We start from the raw sequence: 20543 nt of genomic DNA on the forward strand, positions 1-20543 counted from the left end.
GTAGTTAAGACATTTATCCTAAATTGTATTTTAGGATTTGTTTTTGTTTTTTTGGTGGAACTTTTGAAGTCATGGCTCTTCTGTTTGTTCTATCCCAGGCAGAAATACTGTGAAAGTAATGTGCTGTGGGCTGCATCACATTTTGAGTGTGGTTTTGTTGTTTTTTTTTTTTTTTTTTTGTTATTTCTGTAGCTGAGAGCGATGTCAGAAGGATTTCTTGGTCATTTTTCTTCCATGCAAGTAGTGGGTTGGAGTCCACTAATTTAACACTTTAGATACAATAAACAAGTGTGTGTCTCTGCGTGTGTGTTTATATATATATATATATATATATATATATATATTTAATGTGTATCTATCTAAAATGTTGCCAGCGTTTTGCCCACATATACAAGATACTTGATTTCAAGTACCTTATACACTTTTAAGTATGTTACAATGTGACTGAGTTATGAATAAGCTTGTGGAACAGCTCAAGAAGAAATTATTTTCAGATTAGTTCTCACTTGCTGCATCGAGTTTATTGCAATTTTATGTAGCTGTAGTTCTCCAGTTATTTCAGTCAGTCATCCTCCAGACCTGTGGAAGTAAGAGTTCATATGCAACAAGGGGATAGTTTCAAAGCTGAACAAGTTGTCATGTCTATTGTTTGCGTTAAAACATTTTTATGCATTTGAACCTGCTTAGTGGAGGAAACCTCTCTAAACCAATGGAATTTACCTGAGTATCATTAGAACGAGACATCCAGACTTCAGTGTCAGCACCAAAATGTACTGAAATCTGCTACTTCTTGCTGTTCATATAAAGCTGCTTTATTTTAATTGTAAGTCATGACTAGATTAATACTGGCAGCACATAGAGTTCCTTCTTTTTTCCTCTTTTTTGGAAGTTTTTATCTAAACTAAAACACATGGATGTTGGAATGACTGACTGAAATGCATTTTTGATTGTGTTTGCTTTCTGACAAGTTATTTTTGAGTAGATTAATTGATTGGTGTAACAGAGTAAATCTGATTTTGGATCCCTTTGGTCTAATACATGACAATGTCCATTTGTTGTTGCATATGTAACTGAAATGTAGGTGTGAAAGTTGAAGTTTGAGATACTTATTTTAAGCTGCCTTTACAGTCAGTCAGTGGAGAGATACATGCTACTCTAGGGGTAATTTATCTAACCTGCTCTATATGGGTATATTTGGTACCTGTTTCTGTACATTGAATATAAAGGGGGGTGGGCTATAGCTGAGTAGATACACTTAAGCTCTAATTTTTATGTGGCTGGGAAAGGATAGATGAGCTTCATCCAGGATTTTCACTGTGCTGTGAAATGTGTGGTATTGCAGTGGTGCAGTAAGCCAGAAGTTAACTGAATAGTAGGTAACATGGTGGAGTTGGGGAAGATGTAACATGCTGTAGTATAAAAACACTGGCTGTATGTTAGAAGACTTAGAGTCTGTTCTTAGCTTTGCCTTTCAGTTACTTTGCCATTTTGTACAGCCACTTTATTTGTATTTGCTACTGCTTTCTCATCAGTAAAATTAAGACTGTGGTACGTGCTCTTTTCAAATTGTTTTGAGAGCTGTGTTCATTCTCTAGCTATAGCTTATTGTAGAGTTCACTAGCAATATTTCTGAACAGTAAAGGGAATACTGGGTACTAAAATCCTGAAATATGACTGAGAATTAAATGTCTTTTTTTTTTTTTTTCTTTTTCCCTTTCTTTAGAGCTTCATCAGATGGAGTGATACTGTGAAACATGACAAAAAACTGGACTAATTAAAAGTTTTTTCCTAGTTTAGGAAAAAACCTCAAAATGTATAGACCAGGGGAAACGGTCAAACGTCGGCTTAACATGCATGCTCCTCCTCGGATAAGAAGCGTGGAAGTTGCTAGAGGAAGAGCAGGTTATGGGTTTACCCTTTCTGGACAAGCTCCTTGTGTTCTTAGCTGTGTTATGAAAGGAAGCCCTGCAGATTATGTTGGACTGAAGGCAGGAGATCAGATATTTGCAGTTAATGAAATCAATGTGAAAAAAGCCTCACATGAAGATGTAGTGAAACTTATAGGAAAATGTTCTGGAGTCCTGCACATGGTCATTGCTGAAGGGATTAGTCATATAGATTCATGTTCAAGTGATGAAGAAGTTGGTTTTTATGATGGAAAGGGGTGGCTGAAACCCAAACCTGACTCTAAAGCTCTGGGTATAAACAGAGCAGAGAAAGTTGTTGAAGAAATGCAGTCTGGTGGCATTTTCAACATGATCTTTGAGAACCCTACTCTTTGTGCTGGTAGCTCAGATAATTCTGTACCAAAGCAAAGATCGTTTTCAGATTCTGCTGCTGTTAAATTTGAAACTGGAAATGAAAGTGTAAGCAATCCAAACCTACTGTCAAAGGAAGAAATATCCAAAGTCCTGAATGATGATTCGGTTTTTAGAATTGGACTGGAGAGCGCAGAAGACTTTGCATTAGATGCAAGCATTTTAAATGTTGCCATGATTGTAGGTTACTTAGGCTCAATTGAACTTCCTTCAACAACCTCAAATTTGGAAAATGAGAGTTTGCAGGCTATTCGTGGATGCATGAGACGTCTACGAGCAGAACAAAAAATCCATTCACTAGTGATGATGAAGATAATGCATGACTGTATTCAGCTCTGCAGTGACAAATCAGGTGTAGTGGCAGAATATCCTGCAGAGAAACTGGCATTCAGTGCTGTTTGCCCGGATGATAGGAGGTTCTTTGGACTAGTTACAATGCAGACAAATGATGATGCAAGCTTGGCTCAGGAAGATGAAGGGGTTCTGAGGACATCTTGCCATGTTTTCATGGTGGATCCTGAATTATTTCATCATAAAATTCACCAGGGCGTAGCAAGACGTTTTGGACTGGAATGTACGGCAGATCCAGACACAAATGGCTGTCTAGAGTTTCCAACATCATCTCTACCTGTTCTTCAGTTTATTTCTGTCCTGTATAGGGATATGGGGGAATTGATTGAGGGAATGCGTGCGAGGGCTTTTCTTGATGGTGATGTAGATGCACATCAGAATAATAGTACAAGCAGTAACAGTGATAGTGGAATTGGAAATTTTAACCAAGAGGAAAAGAATAATAGAGTTCTGGTGGTTGATTTAGGGAGCAATCCGACTAAACACGTTCCTAACAGCATATGGGAAAATCCAGTAGGAAGGGGACAAAATCAGCCTGCTTCCCATTGGAATGGCTTCTGTCATGAACAAGAAGGAAACATTCCTTTAGAAGTAATTCAGAATGATAAGACCCAAAATGTTAGCAAACACTTAAGTCCTTCTGCTCGCATTGAAGTTCCACTGGTTTCCTCCCGAAATTCAGTACCCCCATCAAAGAAAAACGCTGCAGGCATAGGCAATCAAAGATGGTTGCCTGTGCATGTTTTACAAGAATGGCAGCATGGAAATGCTAGCGACCAGGAGTCGTACACTGATTCTACGGATGGCTGGTCAAGTGTTAACTGTGGAACTCTTCCCCCGCCAATGAATAAGATTCCAGCTGACAGATACAGAGTCGATGGCAGCTTTGGTCAGCCACAGTTAAAATCTCATAAAAATGAATGGTCTAAGAAGATGTTTTGCATGCAGAACAAATTTGGCCCTCCGCACAGTATTAGGAAGTCTAAAGAAGATAAAAAGGTAAGAATATGTTCATACTGGTTCCTAAAAAACAAAAAAAACCCCAAACCCAACAGCCTATGGTATTATTACACCATGATATTTGCATACTAAAATTTAAACACATATTATATAATTTACAAAATTTCAGATGAAGAAAATAATATGGTTCTTTCTCCTTTGCAGAGGCTTTGCATATTCCTGTTTAATTGAGTGCAGCTCTGGAATTGTACTTCTGCTGGAAGTGTTGTCTGTTAGAGCTTTCTCACATTTCTTCTTGTCTCTTCATTGTTTCCAAATGTTGCAGTGGCATTGCAATAAAAGGAGACATGACATTCTAGAAACTTCAGTTCCTTCGGACCTCCAGCAGCAAAAGAATGGAAACAGTCTGGATCTTCAGTCTGGTTCCTTTTTGTATAGAAGGCTGGCTTGCAAATGTTAGTGATATCTATTTTTATAGAGATGTAGTCTAATCATTAGTCAAAAACTTGTGTTGTACACTTTTAACTTTAACTGAATAAGACAATTTTATTATAAAAAGTCACTCCAGCAAACCTCTCGGTACAAGTAGCGTTAAACCTACATCAAAGGATAGTTGTTAGTGGTGATTATAGTGTCCACTATTAGGTCACAAATCTAACACTCTGGCAGTAAGCTGTAATTCAAATTTTATTCCAAATTACTGCTTCATCTACTTGTTTTGTCTACTATTAGGCTTCTATAAACCAAAGCGAGAAGATTTAAAAAAAAAAAAACAAAACTGTGGGGGGGTATCCAACATAATTACATACCGTTCCCTTTGTCACATACACGTTTTGCTGTTGAGGGAACTAATCTCATGGGAGTCTGTTGTTGATAAGTGGGATTCTAGTAAAGTGGAAGTCATTGGTCTTACACTAAAGGAGTTAGTGGCAGAGCCGTATCTAAAACATTTGCTGACTCCAGGGAAAGATAGAACCTTATACTCCAAATTAGGCTTCAAGAAGCATTGTCCTTCCATGAGGAAGCATTGCTTATATGATTGATTCAAGTGTCCATCATGCTATCCAAATCTGTTTTTGAAAAAATATTATTTTCACCTGATTAAAAATATCCAGCTGCTGCTCAGGTGGATGACAGTAGAGATTCATTAGTTGTTTCACACTTATAAACAAAATCTTTGCATTGGTGAGACACTCGGCATAGACTTTTTGGGGATTAGAATGCAGAATTTAAGAACATTTTGATTTTGTTGTGGAAAGTGAAATTATTTTTATTGCTTTTCTTGCACTGTGAAGCCAACAGTTTTCATATATGTTCTTTTGTACGCATTTTGTGCTGAAAATAACAAAATTAAACTAGTATATATAATAGTTATACAGGAGTGTATTTTTAAGGTGAAGTGACTGCTACAGGCAGCAATATTTTCCAGACCCACAATAATGTATTACATTTCAAGTGACCTTAAATACAAGGTGATTCACACTTTTCAAAAAACAAGCAAATTATCCAAACAGAAACACTTAATTTGTAAACATTGCCCATGCAAGCCACCTAACAATCAATTCTGTCTGCTACCCTGAAGACAACTTGCTTCATGATCTCTTTGCTGATGGACCAAGGAAAGGGCCTCTTTATAGGCAGCACCTGGTGCAGGTGCATTATGGATGTTGGTCCCAAGTGCTCTTTGGGAACAGGACCAACTGCCTGGGATGCTGTTGAAATTCCTTAAAGTCTCTGCAACAAGTTTGTGTCTGTAGTGTTGTCCATGATAGTAATACGGCTTAGATATTTTTTTTCCCAGAGATTAAAACTAAAAAAAAAAATACTTTTGAAATGTTTGAAACATTTATTTCATGGAAGTCAAGAATATACTAATAAAAGTCTCACAGAAGATTTTGTACTTTAAGATGAAAGGTGTTCTGTATGTGGGTAAATGGTAATACTATTTCACCTACTGTATCATTCAGATCAGCATATACCAGAATATGTGTTCCAACACTAAATATCTCAATTAATCTTCCCTTTTAAGTCTATTTACTAATAAAACAGGTATTCTCTTCTTTGATTAATAGCAAATTTGTTTGCAAGACACATTTAAAATGTTCCTACATGGCTTTAGCATTTAGTCTCATTAAGACTACAGAACCTCTTTTACATTTTAATTTTGTTTGTCGGTATTATTGAAGGCTATTGAAACTGATGAGAAAACTTCATGAAAGTCTTGAAATCATTTGCAAGTGTGAGTTGCAAGCCCTTGCTGTTACTTAGAGTAATCCATAAAGATGAAGTAGTACTATGTTCTCATCTTAAATCTTTAATGAAAATAGTCAGGGGATGTCGTTCTTGATGAATGTACCTCTGTACTTCTTTAGGTACTGCAGAAATAGGGAAAAATCTATGTTTTTGCATATTAGAGCACTAATTCGCTTTCATAAGAGAATGATGTTCAGAAATTCAGACTCTCTTTTGGCTTTGTGTGAAGAGAAGAGGTAAGACTGTCTATTCCAAAACATTATTCAGATGGGTTAGATGCTGTGTTCTAGAAAACTATACGTCCTCAGCTTCCTGTGACCTTTTTAAGTGGTAAGGACTGATTTTACACAGCATGCCCCGACACATTCCAGTCATGGAATAAAGTGTATGAAGTGGCCACGTGGGATTACATTCATATTTTTACAACCGAGTGGCTGAGTCTAATGCTTCATTTGGCAGAGCAGTTATTAAACTGCTTTTTAATTAAGGTGGGTTTTTTTTGCCTTTTACATTAACACTGAAGGGTAATATATCCTACAAGTGGGAATGTGCAGAAGCCACTAGAGGCAGAAAAGGTTCCCAACACTAGAGTGTTTTTGTGATGGTCTCTGCACATCCATATTATGTACCATCTTCCTTGGAGCTTTCATTACACACTGGGGAAAGGACGTCAGTTCCTGGATGCAATTCTGATCGAGCAGAACTGCTGTGCAGCTAAACAGTGATGATCACAGCGTGTGATACAGGAAAATGTGCTGTACTGTACAGTGCTAGTGGGGGGTAAGAGGGGCATAAACTCTTCCCTGATTTTATAGCTGCACTGATAAAACATTTGTGAATTGTACGGAGCACAAGAGTAGATGTGAGAAAGCTCTAGTGAACATATCTATTTAAAATTGCACTTTCAGAACTGGACCTGGGAAGTGTTTCTTGTGGGTAGGAATAGGTATGGTGTTTCAGACTTCAGGTTACAAGAAAGTAAACATGTTTTCTGAGCTTTGTTTTCCCTTTCGTGTTGTACTCCCTTTAATGATGATGTTTTCAGCTCACAAATTAGAATTGTGGTTAATGTTGTAATAATTGGCAAAACCACTTTTGAAATATTAATATTCTTCACACTGGTACAAAGCATTTTAAAATTCAACGTAAGTGTGAATAGTTGAAAAAAATTAAAAACACCTAATTTGATTAAATGTTACTGGATAGCATGAGTTTTTTTGTTTTGCTTTAAAATGTTGTAAGGAATTTAGCCCTAAATTACTGAACTCATACTTTCACCATTGCTGTATTTTTTTTGTTTTTTTAATCTTTGGCTTTTAAAGTGGTTGTTGTACGTGGAAAGATGAGAACCAAATCAGGGAAATTTTGGTTCTATTCCACCTCTTCTGACTGAGACTTACTGGAAGGTACCTCTGGCCCTATGTACCTCTAAAATTATTTCCTGTACTGAACTTCATGTTTCCTGTGTTTCTTAAAAGTTTCATGTGAACGGATTTCTATTGAAGCATCTTATAAAACTTTTTTGGTCTCTTTGTGGTCTCTTTTTTTGGGGGTCTCCTTGACTAGTGGGAGGCCTGATGATGTTGCTGAAATTCGCTGAAGAGGAAGATCATGGAAGGTGGCTTTGAATCTCAGAATGACTAAGGATGATTTCTGGCAGCAAGAAGCTTCTGAATTGCTACAAGACTGATACTGGGTAGAGGTGTGTGGTCTAATGAGCTCTCAGAGACTAGCAGATGAAGAGGCTGGTTATGGTTTCAGTGGCAACAGAACAATTCCTACTTTTTTGTTTGTTACTCCTTTTGCACTGTACTAACTTTGCTGTTGCCTTGTTATTTCCACCTTCTTCAGCCTCCCACTAGGTTCCAGTCACTTACCTCCTCACTCTTTTGCATGATTTCGGGTTATGCAAAAGAAAAGCACCATAAGCAATATGAAAACATCAGGGGATGTTAGGATTGGCAAGGGACTTGAGAAATTGCTGAACAGGGAAGCATTCCTTTCCCTCTAGACTAAATTAATTTAATACATTTGATTTTGTTCAACCCTCACTCTGTTTTCAGGCTAGCGCCTGGCCAAAAATATGTCTACCCATTACTGTTTTAAATTAAGTTTTACTGGGAAAATACTCCTTTTTCCATTGGAAAGCTTCGTAACAGTCAGTTTAGTCTTTGAGTTTCCTCTCTATGAGGACAGAATCCTAGGCATTGACCTCTCACCATTCTTTTTTTTTTTTTAAAAAGAAAGTCTGTTCAAATATTATGGAGGTAAGTATAACATTTAAGATTACAAGACGTTTTACAACCTGAGCTTAATAATTAGTATTTAGGTACTAGGTTTATTCCAAGTGAATATGACAAATCTATTAAAAAGTAATTAAAAAGCCTTTTAAAATTTTGGGTATTGATTTTTAGAAACCCTTTTCTGCTTCACATTTGTTGTAAGACTTCTATCTTGACCACATTATTGCTTGTGCTCGTGAAGATTGTGAATTTGTAAACGGATCCTATTTGTAGATCTTAGAGGAAGAAAAAATAGAAAATCTCATTGAGACTCACTGGACAATAGTATTACAAATACTTTTTTTTATTTTTAAACCAAAAAACATATCAACAGCTTTGTAGCCTTCATGACTTAAGGTACTGAAAATACTGTAAAAATGTAGAAGAGAGAAGACAGGTAAGCAACGCTGTGGGTTTCGTTAATGCATCTTTCCTTGCTAATATATTTTCTGGGTTACTATTATTGTTACTCTGTTTTGATCAGAAGTTTAACTGTAACTACTTCAGAGTTGTCTTTGTTTCCAAAGCAAGTATTACTGAAAAAGATATGCTGTTCAAGTTAAAAATGGAATAGGTTTTTTTTGTGAAAATTTGTAATTTGCTTCAAATCCAAGAATTGCAGTTTTTTGTGTTGGTAACTGGATGGTGAACTAACTGAAAGGCAGATATTTTAGATGCAAAGACAATGTTGGCAAAGCTGCGTGGTTCCCATATTTGTTTTTTGTTGTATAATTATATGTTTTTTTCCCTTTTCTCTACAATTCCGTTTGCTCACTAGCTTAAATTGTTCCACCCCAGCTGTTTATAAAGCAGAATTAATGGCAGCTGGATTGCTATTCTTACACAGTACAATTTAATGTTAACCTTTGGAATTATAGGCTTTGATCTGATTTGAGATGTATGTATATACCTTAAAGAGAACTCAACTGAAATCCCAAACACCAAGCTAGATCTGAGAATGTGCTAATGTGAATTAATCTGCAAAGACATGTCTATGAAATAGGTCTTCTGATACATTTTGCTACGAGAAAATGAAAAGCAATTAAATGTTTAGTAATATCATGCAGCCTTTTCATATGTATTGTAATCTTCTAAAGTAATGATTTTTAAAAAATGCTGAGTTCTAGGATCTTTAAATATGCATAAAAAGCCAAAATAATGCTGGGTGCTTTTCTCTGAAAAAGAAATTAGATAAAATCTGGACAGTAAATGTCTGTAGAGCAATGCTGACTTTGTGAAATTTTCTCATTTCAAAATTATGTGCTAGAGATTTAGAATTTTTCATTACACCTGAATTTAAATGTTTTCTAGATCAAGTGTACATTTGGACTCCAATTAACATCGTGACAATTAAAGGGAGATACAGGCATCTAAATATTTCTGAGCCAGTTTAGAGTTGCAAAGTCACAGGAGAAGGTAGCATCTTGAGAAACAAAGAGGAACAATGAAGAAAATAGTGTGGAGAAAATAATTAGCACAGAATGAATTGAAATAATGAAAAATTGCTTTAAGTTTTAAACGTAGAAGCTTTGAGATAAAAGATTATAAAATTACTGTCTGAGCTTTCAGTTGGACAAAGATAGACCCCAATTCCTTGCAGTTGAGAAGATTTAGAGAAGAAAAGGAGATGTAATATACCAGTTCTTCACTGGAGAAGTAATAGATCAATATGGAATAAAGGTCTTTTATTAAAAAAAGTAAATATGGAATTGCTAAAACGAATCCGAAGTGTCTAAACAGAAACATGGAAAAATGAAGTCTCAAGAGAAAGACTTGAAAATTAATCCCACCAATAAAATGGTCACTAAGACATCCATAAGTTTGCAAAGATAGTACCAGAGAAGGATATTCTGCATCATCAAACCAAATTCTAGCTCTTTTAGGCAATCATGTATTATCATGCCTTCTATACACTTAGCAGCTGTACCTTTGCCTTCCCTTCTACTCTGCCTTCTACAGGAACAATATCCATCACTATTACGATGTTAGAAACTTTTGTTTTATTTTCCAGTTTGAAATCTAGTCATGGCCACTTTATACCCATTTCTTCTGCTGCTAGTGTCTCCTTTAGTGAAAGTGACACTTTCTTTAGTGTTTACCTTTTTGTTTATGCATACAAATTGTATTCTCTTCTGGCATTCTTTTCTTTGATGTAAAGCACTTGTCTTTTAGTCTTCCGGGAAGTAAAGTTTTCATTGTCTGGATAACTTCAGTAGCCCTTTTCTGAAGCTATTCTAGTTTAAATTCTTTCTTGGAGCTGAGTGACCAAAATGTTTTGCTGATTTCCTGGTCAAGCTTTTGTGTAATTGTAGTGTACATTTTCCTGTCTCTATCGTTAATAATTCATACAACACCTCTTCATATATTATTTACTTTTTTCATAGTGCATAGCATTGATGGTTAATACTTATTTTGTAATTGATCAGTAAAAACATCCATATATATCAGGTGAGATATCCAATATTGAGGTCAGTATTGTATTTTGGACACTGGCCAGGAGCAGCTGCTTAGAAAAACCATGGAAGAGCAGCGAAAAATACATCCTTCTGATTTTCAGCAGCACGTGGTGTAGAGACTTTCCTCCGGTAGAGGCACCATCCACATCGTGCGTAATAACCTTTGTGAACCTTTGGTCTTGAATTTGTTGTACTTTTGGCATTTCTGGTATCACTTGACTTATATATTCTGCAGTTTAATAGCGTGGAAAGAAAATGGTACATCATTGTACTTTCCATATAGTTTAATTTCATACTTGAAAATATTTGTCATGAGAAATACTGAACAATCTTACTCTGTATTTATTTCCTCTTTGTCATTTTATTTTGTTTTAAACCTCAACCACCAATCACTTATTTTCCAAGCAGAAGTCAGCTTAGTCTCCTCCCATATAAAAGTGTTGGTTTTTTTTTTTAATTGTAATCTTCCTCCCTTAGTTGTACTATATTACTTTTGAGATGGGTTGACCAGAACTATAAGCACTTTTTAAAATGTGTGGGCAGGCAACGTATTCATAAAGCTTATTTCTTGATTTCTTTTGCTTTTCCGATGATTCTTCATTTGCCTTTTTGATTGTTACTGATTATTGGGCCATACTGACTTAACGTTCCCAGCTAATGCCTACCTAATGTTCAAGATGATTTGGAACCAATTATTATGTGTGTACTTGTAATTTTCTCCACGTTTTCCCCTAGTGTACTCAGGTCTTTCTATTCCTCTGCAATTTCCAACTAATAGGCTTCCAATTCATACAAGATATTATTATCTAATTATACTGAGAAAATGATCTTATTATTCCATCTGCATTAATACCATCAACATATGTGATTTTTTTGTTTGAAAAGGGATTAGGATAGTACTGAAATGTAGGTGGTCAGTGTTTTGTGCCTAGTATCCTTAGTACAGGAGACAAGCAATAAATTCCATTTCCTTGGATGTCCGATGTGAACAGGACAGCCTCTTTTCTATGTCTTCCCAGAGTGCATAGAGATCTTACATGAAATTTTATGTCATTCTTGATTATATTATGGGCCTAACTGCCATTAAAAATGCCACTGTGATGGTCAGAAGGCAGTGAAATGTGTCATTATCATCTGATTAGTAAAGAAGTTTTCTTGAGAGTGATCAAATCCATTGACCAGTAATGGTGAATAATACCATTTGAATCCTTTGTCATACTGGTGCCAAAAAAACAAAACAAAACAAAATCATTACAGGAATTGCAGTGTAATTAAAGCCTGTGGAAAACCTGTCTGTAAAGTCCGAATGATGCTAGTCCTTTTTTAATTAACCCTCCCCCACCTAATCCAATTTTGTGAGGTGATGTCCATCCATGATTGGCAGTGTTAGGTTTACAGCTGGACTCGATGATCTTAAAGGTCTTTTCCAACCTAAATGATTCTATGGTGATGGCAGCAGCGCAGTGCAGCCTGGAGGGTGTTGCTTCATTTTCTGTTCCATAGCATATGGAGCCCTCTCTATCAGCATGCCTGCCTGTACCCCAGGGCTTACTGCTTCTGTTCTTGTGTGGTCAGGGGGCTCGACCACAGCAAGCTCTTTTCCCATTTACCTCCCAGATTCTTTTATCTCTTTCAGGCTACGAGAGACCCTAACCCAACATACCCCATTTTTTTAATCTATCCCTTTCTCAGGCCCCATAGACCCTCACTTTCAAGTCCTGCAAGTCTGCACTGTCTCATTTTGGGTGGAGGCGCGTGTGATGCTGGCTGATGGGATGAGGGGGAAAGGGAGGTCACGGCCCACAGCCTTGCCTGCTCTGCATTGCTATGGTGGGGTGGTCACTCTGCTGACAGGACCCATAATCAGGAGAATGGGCACTTAGGGGTAGTAGTGGACAATGGGGGAAGATTAAGCCAAATGGTCCAGAGCAGGATTTCAGACTAATATTGATGACAGAATAATATTTGTATCAACTACTCTGTTCTATGATCCTCCAAGACTTGCAGTATTTTTTGAGATTTTGAGCACTGACTATATTGGTGTTACTGTGGCATCCCTGTTTCCCATCCCTTTTCAGAAGGGTCTAAATTAGGAACTTTCTTTCTGAAGTCTTAAACCTGCATTTTTTGTAAAGATGAACTGCCGCTCCAGACTGACCCTCCTGTTGTTTAACATCCAAGAGTAAATTCGGCGTGTTTTGAATATCCACAGAAGTTTCAAATTATTATTTTCAATTATATGATCTGTGTATCTGGGTTCCGAACTATTATGCACTTTACCGTACAAAGTCATAGAGTCAAACCTAAAAACACTGAGAGTCTTTAAAAGCTTCAATAGCTGGAAATAGCAGTAGGACAAATTAAAAGTTGATGATTTTATAGTTAGTATGATTAAGCTCTGAACACATAGAAAATAGCAAATTCTGTATTATTTGAGCCCCTTAAATTGGGCTTTTAAATGGTGGATTTTTTTTTCTTGGCGATAAAATCTGTGAATATAAGCACCCTCCTTTTGTTATGTGCTTTTTAGAGGCAATTAATCAGAAATCAGTACTCGAATTGACACATTGTACAGACACTCATAGGCAGAATTTTTGTTAAAAGAATCTAATATATTGGACTTTTCAGTACAGGGAGATGCTTACCTGGAGAACTGACCCTCTGGAGCAGGATGGCTGGTTGCAGTCTGGGTAGTGATGGTTGTTTCTGTTGGAAGTGCGGTTTAGCTGGATTGTATAAAACTCCCCGAACTGTTGTTCTGGTGAATTTTTGTAATCCAGCTGCCAAGTGGTCCTATGTGACCATCCTAGCATCTGCGTGGTCCTTTTGTATTGTCTTAAACAGGACAGAGGATAGTATGCTTCTTCCACCTGAAGTGGAGAAGGAAACAATTTCTATCAAAATTACTACATATCAGTAACTATATTTTTCGTTTAGAGCCCTTATAACTTTGTTCATGACATTCAGTTACTTTCTTATGCTTTTTTCCTCAAACATTTAAAAAAATTTAAAAAATATTTCACTCACATGCCTGTGAGATTAGCTTTCATTGTGAAACAGTTTTGAAAGCATTTGAAAGCATCCTTTTGTAGATGTAGATGATCAGGCTTGTTACTGGTTTTTTAACTTTTTAGATTAGCTCCCCTTCTTATATTTTGTCTTTCCCTCTTCCTGCTCTTCCACACAGCAGCCAAAATCTCTGTCCCATAAGATTCAGCCCCTTTAGTTTCCCCTCAAGGTCACAAACTGTAATGTGTTTTCCATGAAAAGGTTAAATTTGCTAGATGTTGTAAAGCTGGCTTAAGCCTCACAGTTGTTTGTTTTTTTCTTTTGCCTTTTTTCCCCTTTCTGGATTCCTGTTGACAGCTCCCGGTATTTTGTCATTCTCAAGGATGCTTAAACACCTAGGAAAAATCTCCCACTTCCTTAGCCTCTTGTACTCCAAGAGCTGCTGTCCTCTCCTTGCTACCTCCTTCCTGCTCCTCCAGCTTTACAACTGTTGTACCAGAGGAGAGGAATCTCACTGATTTATTAGTTATATCCAGATACTTGGATGAGACGACAATATATGTTTAACTGTAGAGAGACACAAAGACTATGTAGTACAAAATGGAAATTTTGGGTTGTTATGTATGATAATTTGTGAAAAAGTTATAGTACTTGATAAGTGCATTTGCTAGAATATGAAAGAGCATGATACAGCTCATGCTATAGCTCGGAATTTCTTTAAGCTAATTGAAGGTGTTTTCTAAAGGTGTTTGGTTTCTTTGGGTTCTGAATAATCGATAAGGTTTCATCAACTTGCTTCTGTGCATTCAGGCTCCAGGTTAGAGTATCGTATTGACTGTCATAGTTTCACATTGCATTTCTTTGGTAGTGCCAAAGGTAATTCCTGTCACGCTCAGGCCGGAGCTGGCAGTGAGCATCATCAGTTGTGTTGGTGTGACCGTCTGTGGATCTGTGTTAGAAAGAGGATTATTTCATTTTGTAAACTATAGTTTATTGTCAGTGGAGAGGAGGGGGCAGCCTGCTGCAAATTGTGAGCCGGCATGAGTGGTCAGAGGTACATGCAAAGTCCTTTAAGCCAGCACAGCTGCTGAAAAAAATGTATATGGAACTACTGCCTAACTTGTTTATTAGTTAAAATTACTTCTAAGAGCCCATCCTTTTTCTTTCTTTTTAAAGAACTAGATTTGTGCAAGTCACCTTTTATTGGATCATTTTTGTTCTTTCTGTCCCTCTGTTTGCAGTCTGAGTCATGTGCTTCTTCATTCCCTCTGTCTTGCTACTACACGAAGTACAACATTTTCCACTTTCTCATTTGTACTTGTACATCTTTCTCGTTATCGGACAGAAACTGTTCTCACTTGGACACATTCACAAACTGCTGCTATATCAATCCTTCTCTGGTGACTTTTGTTTTTAATGCTTTTCTTGATGAGTAGATTAGGAGGTAGCTCATCCACTAGGCCAAATAAGCAGGTTAAAAATTAAATTTAAAAAAATTATATTTGAAGGGAAAGAAAGACTATAGTTTGGCCAGTGATTGATGGTTATTTCAGGGGAATGTGTTTGCCCTTGCCGTTTCCTGTTAGCCTAAGGAAAAGGGGTGATCTGGTCATATATTAAAAAAAAACAACTATGTAGACCCATTCATTGTCCTGCTTTTTCTCTTATGATTATACATTTAACTGGTATTTCAGTCTATGCTAGTTCATAATTTTTACTTTGTTATAAGAATAGAAAAAGGAATAGATCTTTTTGAGCATCAGTGTGTTAATTCCTTTAATCCTTTGTTGTTTTTCCTCTCCATCTGCCAAATCATAATAGGAGAAAGGCTTTTAGAGATACGTTCTTTGTACTTTCGCCATGATAGATAGTAGTAGCAAGCTTGTAAGTATCTGTATTGCAAAATGCAGAGGATGTATTGCTGTAGCACATGCTTTTTACTAATCAACTTGTTTTCACAAATTTCTGTGCTTTTCTGTTTGTTTCTGGATTCCTAAAATGAAGACACTTAGTGGAGTATCAGGTGGACTTCCGTTTCTAATACCGTTCTGTGATGGGATTTCTTAGATTTTCTTGAATATCTAGCTATTTTTGGAGTTTTCTTTTATAGATTCAGCAACACAGTGTTTCCCGAAGAGAATCCTTAAGATATGATAGTAAATAGTTCTAGGGTTTATAGGCAATCTGTATTTAAAAAAACCCACAGCCCAATGTTCATGTAGCAAATTTCAGTGTTTTAGTTTGGCAGCTAACAGTGAATGAGAAAGCATTTTGTTGGTTACACAGTGTACTGTTTTGAAATTTTTTTAGGTTCATTTAATGGTTTTTAATATCTGTTTAATAGTGTAATACAGGCTTTTAGAAGTATGATAATTTCTTTACGGCCAACATCGCACTAGCCATCTCTCTTTGCTCAAATGCTGCAGATTTCTTCAGCCAGGCTTAGTACATTCAGTTGCAATGGCTGTTCTCTCTTCAAGTCATGGATGCTTTTATTTCCAGCTCTTCAGAGTCCCATGAAAAACATTTGCCAAAATGTTGCTGCTATTTGCTTAAGCTACGTGATTCTTTCTTTATTTGTGTGCGTGTGTGTATGCAAGGCAATTTTTTTAATTGATCTGCAGAAGGAGGTCTGCCTTCATAGTCTGAATGTCTGGAATAGAGTCAAGAAAAGATGAAAAGGGAGACTTCTCAGCACCATTACCAGGAAATTAAATACTTGGTGAATGGCAGTCTTTTTTTTTTTTTTTTTTTTTGCCAATGTCTTTCTTAATTGCCTAGATTATTAATTTGATTCTTCAGAGCAAGGAAGAGGTTATTGTCAGTTGAAAATGTTTTCCTAATGGTAATTGTTATCCAAATGGGTTGGGGAAATGGTTAGCTCAGTGAATTTTTTTATTTTTGTAATAGTTTCTTAAGTGCTGTTTTATTCTGACGGTCTTTTTTTCCTAGCTCTTATCTTTACCATTCCATCCAGGGCTCAGTAGTGAGTTTTGTATAAGAGAGTAAAAAATTGTAAATAAAAATTTTGATTGGATACTAATTTACTGTTCTCTTTTCTACTACCACACAATCTGCAAGTGGTTTTTGTCCAGTCTCCCTCTTTCTCTTTGTTATGTTTCTGACCACAAATAGGTAAGCAGCATTTACTTCTACAATGGCGCATCTGGTGATAATTAATCTTATCTAGAATCTGCTTCTCAGTGGAATCTAACGATATTTGTCTTCAGGCAGTTTGTTCCTCTTCCTTCGATTTGTAATGTTACTGTTTCAAAATTTTTTTGCGTGTATGTTCTGTAGTTGTATGTCTTAATCTCCCACAATTGTACACGGCAATCTCCACTATTTAAAAATATACTGGACAATTTATATTCTTTTTGGGCTGAAGTAGAAAGAAAAGTGAAAATGTATTCGTTATTCAAAATAGATATGACTGCTACTTGGTAGTTTTTTAACTTTGTTTCATTTCACCAGTTTTCCTTTATGAAAGATGAAGTCTTCTGAGGGATGCATCTTGTTCTGAGCAATACGTGAAAGACCATTAAGCAGAATCCACACTCTGTAACTATTTCATTAGTTTCAAAATACCAGTTGTACTCGCACTAATGATGTCATTAATTCCACTAGCCTTAGAATTTGCTGAGCTGTTAGCTTTTTCACTAATTCACAGATTAAAAATTTTAAAATTGCAAAACGAGTGTGGTCATACTTGACCAGTGGTGAAACCTAGTAGTTGTACACATGTATTCATGCTGCTTTAACAGGAACATACTCATATAGGAGGAGCCATGTCAGTGTTCTGATACGTTATGCAGAAAGAGTAATGGATACTGCTGAATTTAGCCAGGGGCTAATGTGGAGCTTGCTGTTTGACACAGATTACTGCACTAGGTATAAGCTTTCAGTTTAGATGGGAAAGACTGCTGGGACTCTTAAGATATGAGCCAAGGGCGAACCACCTCAGAGGTACCTGCCTGGATGAAGAGATGATTTTAAAAGTGGCTCAGAAAGACAGGAACTGTCCTCATTGCGGTGGGTGCTATCTGTGAACATTTACAGAGAGCAACTTTCCTGTCTTCGCATTTAGTTGATCATTTTAGCAAAAGCCATCTTAGATTGTTTATACTGCGCTTTTAAATGTTCTCTTAAAAACCTTAGAAGCTAATCTCCATTTGCCAGATTTCCGGTTTTCCTTGGCAGAACCTCCCCAGTTTTCTTCTCAGCCAATAAAAAAACCCTTTAGTAAATTGAAAATTGGGAGGGAAGGAGATTTCATATAAAAGTGGATCACTTTTAATACTGAATGAAGAAGCTGGACTCTCAGCCTGTTGCAGTGATGAACCCTGCTACATACGTTGGGTCCAGATTCCTGTATACTGTGTTACATCTTGACATTTCTACGAGCTTGTGAACAGTCTGTTGTGAATACTGGTGACAGTCAGAGCCCTGTTGCTAAAGAGTAGTGTTGACTCCATAGCAAACAGGCAGACATCTTCTGCTGGATACCTTATCTTTTATTGCAGTAAGGAGGCTGTATAATATTCTCGATGCTCTTTTTCTACTTGGTATGAGTGGTTATTAGCACGAGATTATAAGAATGTGAAATTTATGATCGTTCTTTTGGTTAATGTGACGTATATAGACTTTCAAGCAAGTGATCAAAGGGATACCAAAATATTTCAGAATTGAGAGCACAGCAACTTGCCCGAAGGAAGAAACAAATACAAATATAAAATGTAATAAATATTACAAAGCTGCCAATAAGCAACCATAAAAGTACTAATAAGTATATTTTTAAGCTTACTGTGATGAAGAAAGATGCTGAAATGAAATAGAAGAAAATTTACTCTGAATTAAACGCTGTTATTTTCTAAAGCGAAAAAGCTTCGGAAGACAGGGAGGAATTTTCCCCGCATTGAATGTTACAGTGACAGGAATCCAAAATTTCAGGCACATAATCACAAGTTTTCATAATGTAGTGAGTTTATGTACATCTGTTTAGCACCACTCACTGACTGTGTGCCTACTCTTAGGTTTAAGATTACTCTTTGCCATTTGGCATAAACTAGATATGTACATGCTGAGCTGTTGTAGCTTAACTGACATCTGGTGACTTTAAGGAGAAAGAGTATGATTATGGGGAAAAGAGAAAGCCATTAGATTTAATTATTGCAGCACCAATTCTAGTCATGGAACATCCGTGTGAGGTAGTTTCTTTCCTCAGAACAAAAGTTCCTGCATTTTGTACTGTGTGATTTAAAAAGTTGGACTACACAGCAGCAAGCTTTTAAAAAAAGAAAGAGTAGCGAAAGTAAGATTTTTAAAAGTGTGGAGAAAGATTTCAACAGGAGCTGGGTGAGATGATTCCTAGGATGGTAGTTTCCTGTAGAAAGAACAAATATTTTGTCATTGTAAATATTTTCCAGTTAAGACAGTAAAGAGCTAGGATTGTCTTCCTTTTAATTAAGCTCTGTCTACTAATTCTGACATGTAGCATATGTACACTTTAGCAACCTAACTGATGACTCATGTTTATACAGTAACTTAATGCTGAATATTTATGATAATTGACTTGAGACTGGAGAAGTCATAACTTTAATGATTTTAATACGTGATTTTACAGGGGCATGGCAAGTGACCAACTTGTGTTGAAATTATGGTCCTGTTACAGGGTTGCAAATCCATCTCCTTGGAATTCTGTACCTACTAATGCTTAAAATTCAGATGCTGTTGCTATGATCAGCAATGTACTAAAATTAAAGTAGTAAAATAATAACATATTTTCTGTTTTGTTTAGGGTGCAAAATTTGGACATCCAATGGGATTAAATCAGGCTCCTCCCCCGCGTTCTTCTGTTCGAAGATCATTTGGAAGATCTAAGCGATTTAGTATTACTCGTTCTCTGGATGACCTTGAGGTAATTAACTTTTAAGTAAAAGTTAGAAGTGAGTCCTAGAGAGGAACTTACAGTAGTTAATGCTGATCATTAATGACAGAAAGTAAGTACTATCTGTAGTGTAATAAAGTTACTAATCATCATATGACATTTATGTGAGAGAAATACAGATTTCAGGTATCATCTGACTCAGTGTTTCTTTAATAGTTTACACTGATGCCAGCAATGGCCATTCTTTCTGTGAGGAATTTTGACTTTAGTTTACCCATGGCAGCTGGTCATGTAAGGCAAAACAATACAGTTTGCTGATCAAAATGTTCATCATATCTTAGAAATCATGGTGTCGTGATATCGTATAAAAAAATCAAATGCTCATCATGTTCTTTTTTTTTTTCATTCAGCTGATGATCATTGCATTGAGAAAATTTTGGGGGGTTAAATTTATTGCTGGACCAGGCTCTACGTAACTTCCTAAGGAATGTAGCTTACTGAGTATGGAAAAGTTTTTAAAAATACTTAAATAGGTTTTTCCTCCTTATATGTCAGCAGTTGAGGAAAGGGAAGTCCTAATCAACTTGGTGTTGGTCATTGGTTATAGTGATTTTGGGTCTTTCTGAGTGTAATATAATAACACTATTTCACATCTGGTATAACGTCAGCTGATGCCTGGGCCTCAGTGGCCAGACCTTATTGATTTTGGTGAAAGCAAGAAATGAAAAGCCATCTGAATTTAAAAAGCTGCTCCTCCTGCTCTGCACAGAGCTTCCCTCAACCAGCTGTAGGAATACGGCTTTGCTGTATCTTCCCTTCTAGTGTGCTTCCTCAGGAGAACCTGGCCCATAGTGATGTGAAGGTGAATGGAGAGACTTTTCCCTTACCCTTTTATCATGCTTATCTGGAGGAAGATTTGTGGTTGAGAAGAAACAAAAATATGTGCAGAGCTCCTGGCACAGGAACTATGTAATACATATTATACCACTCTTCAGCATGGGAGGGAATGTGGCACACCGATTCCTCT

The 20543-nt window shown here is 36.6% G+C and overlaps 1 protein-coding gene across 5 annotated transcripts in view; it reads left to right on the forward strand.

The window, feature by feature from the left end:
* The window catches only part of RGS12 (regulator of G protein signaling 12), an 88528-nt gene that overhangs the window by 4735 nt on the left and 63250 nt on the right, over positions 1-20543 (forward strand). For all 5 annotated transcript variants that reach the window (XM_087736371.1, XM_087736372.1, XM_087736370.1 and 2 more), the window contains exons 2-3: positions 1724-3668; positions 19427-19546. In XM_087736371.1, coding sequence (XP_087592497.1) covers positions 1812-3668; positions 19427-19546 — 1977 coding nt within the window. In that variant the 5' untranslated portion in view covers positions 1724-1811. The remainder of the gene's footprint in view (positions 1-1723; positions 3669-19426; positions 19547-20543) is intronic.

Source organism: Nipponia nippon, unplaced genomic scaffold (genome assembly GCF_047370975.1).
Source record: "Nipponia nippon isolate SJK-2023a ecotype South Korea unplaced genomic scaffold, ASM4737097v1 scaffold_6, whole genome shotgun sequence".
In the NCBI taxonomy this organism is placed as follows: domain Eukaryota; kingdom Metazoa; phylum Chordata; class Aves; order Pelecaniformes; family Threskiornithidae; genus Nipponia; species Nipponia nippon.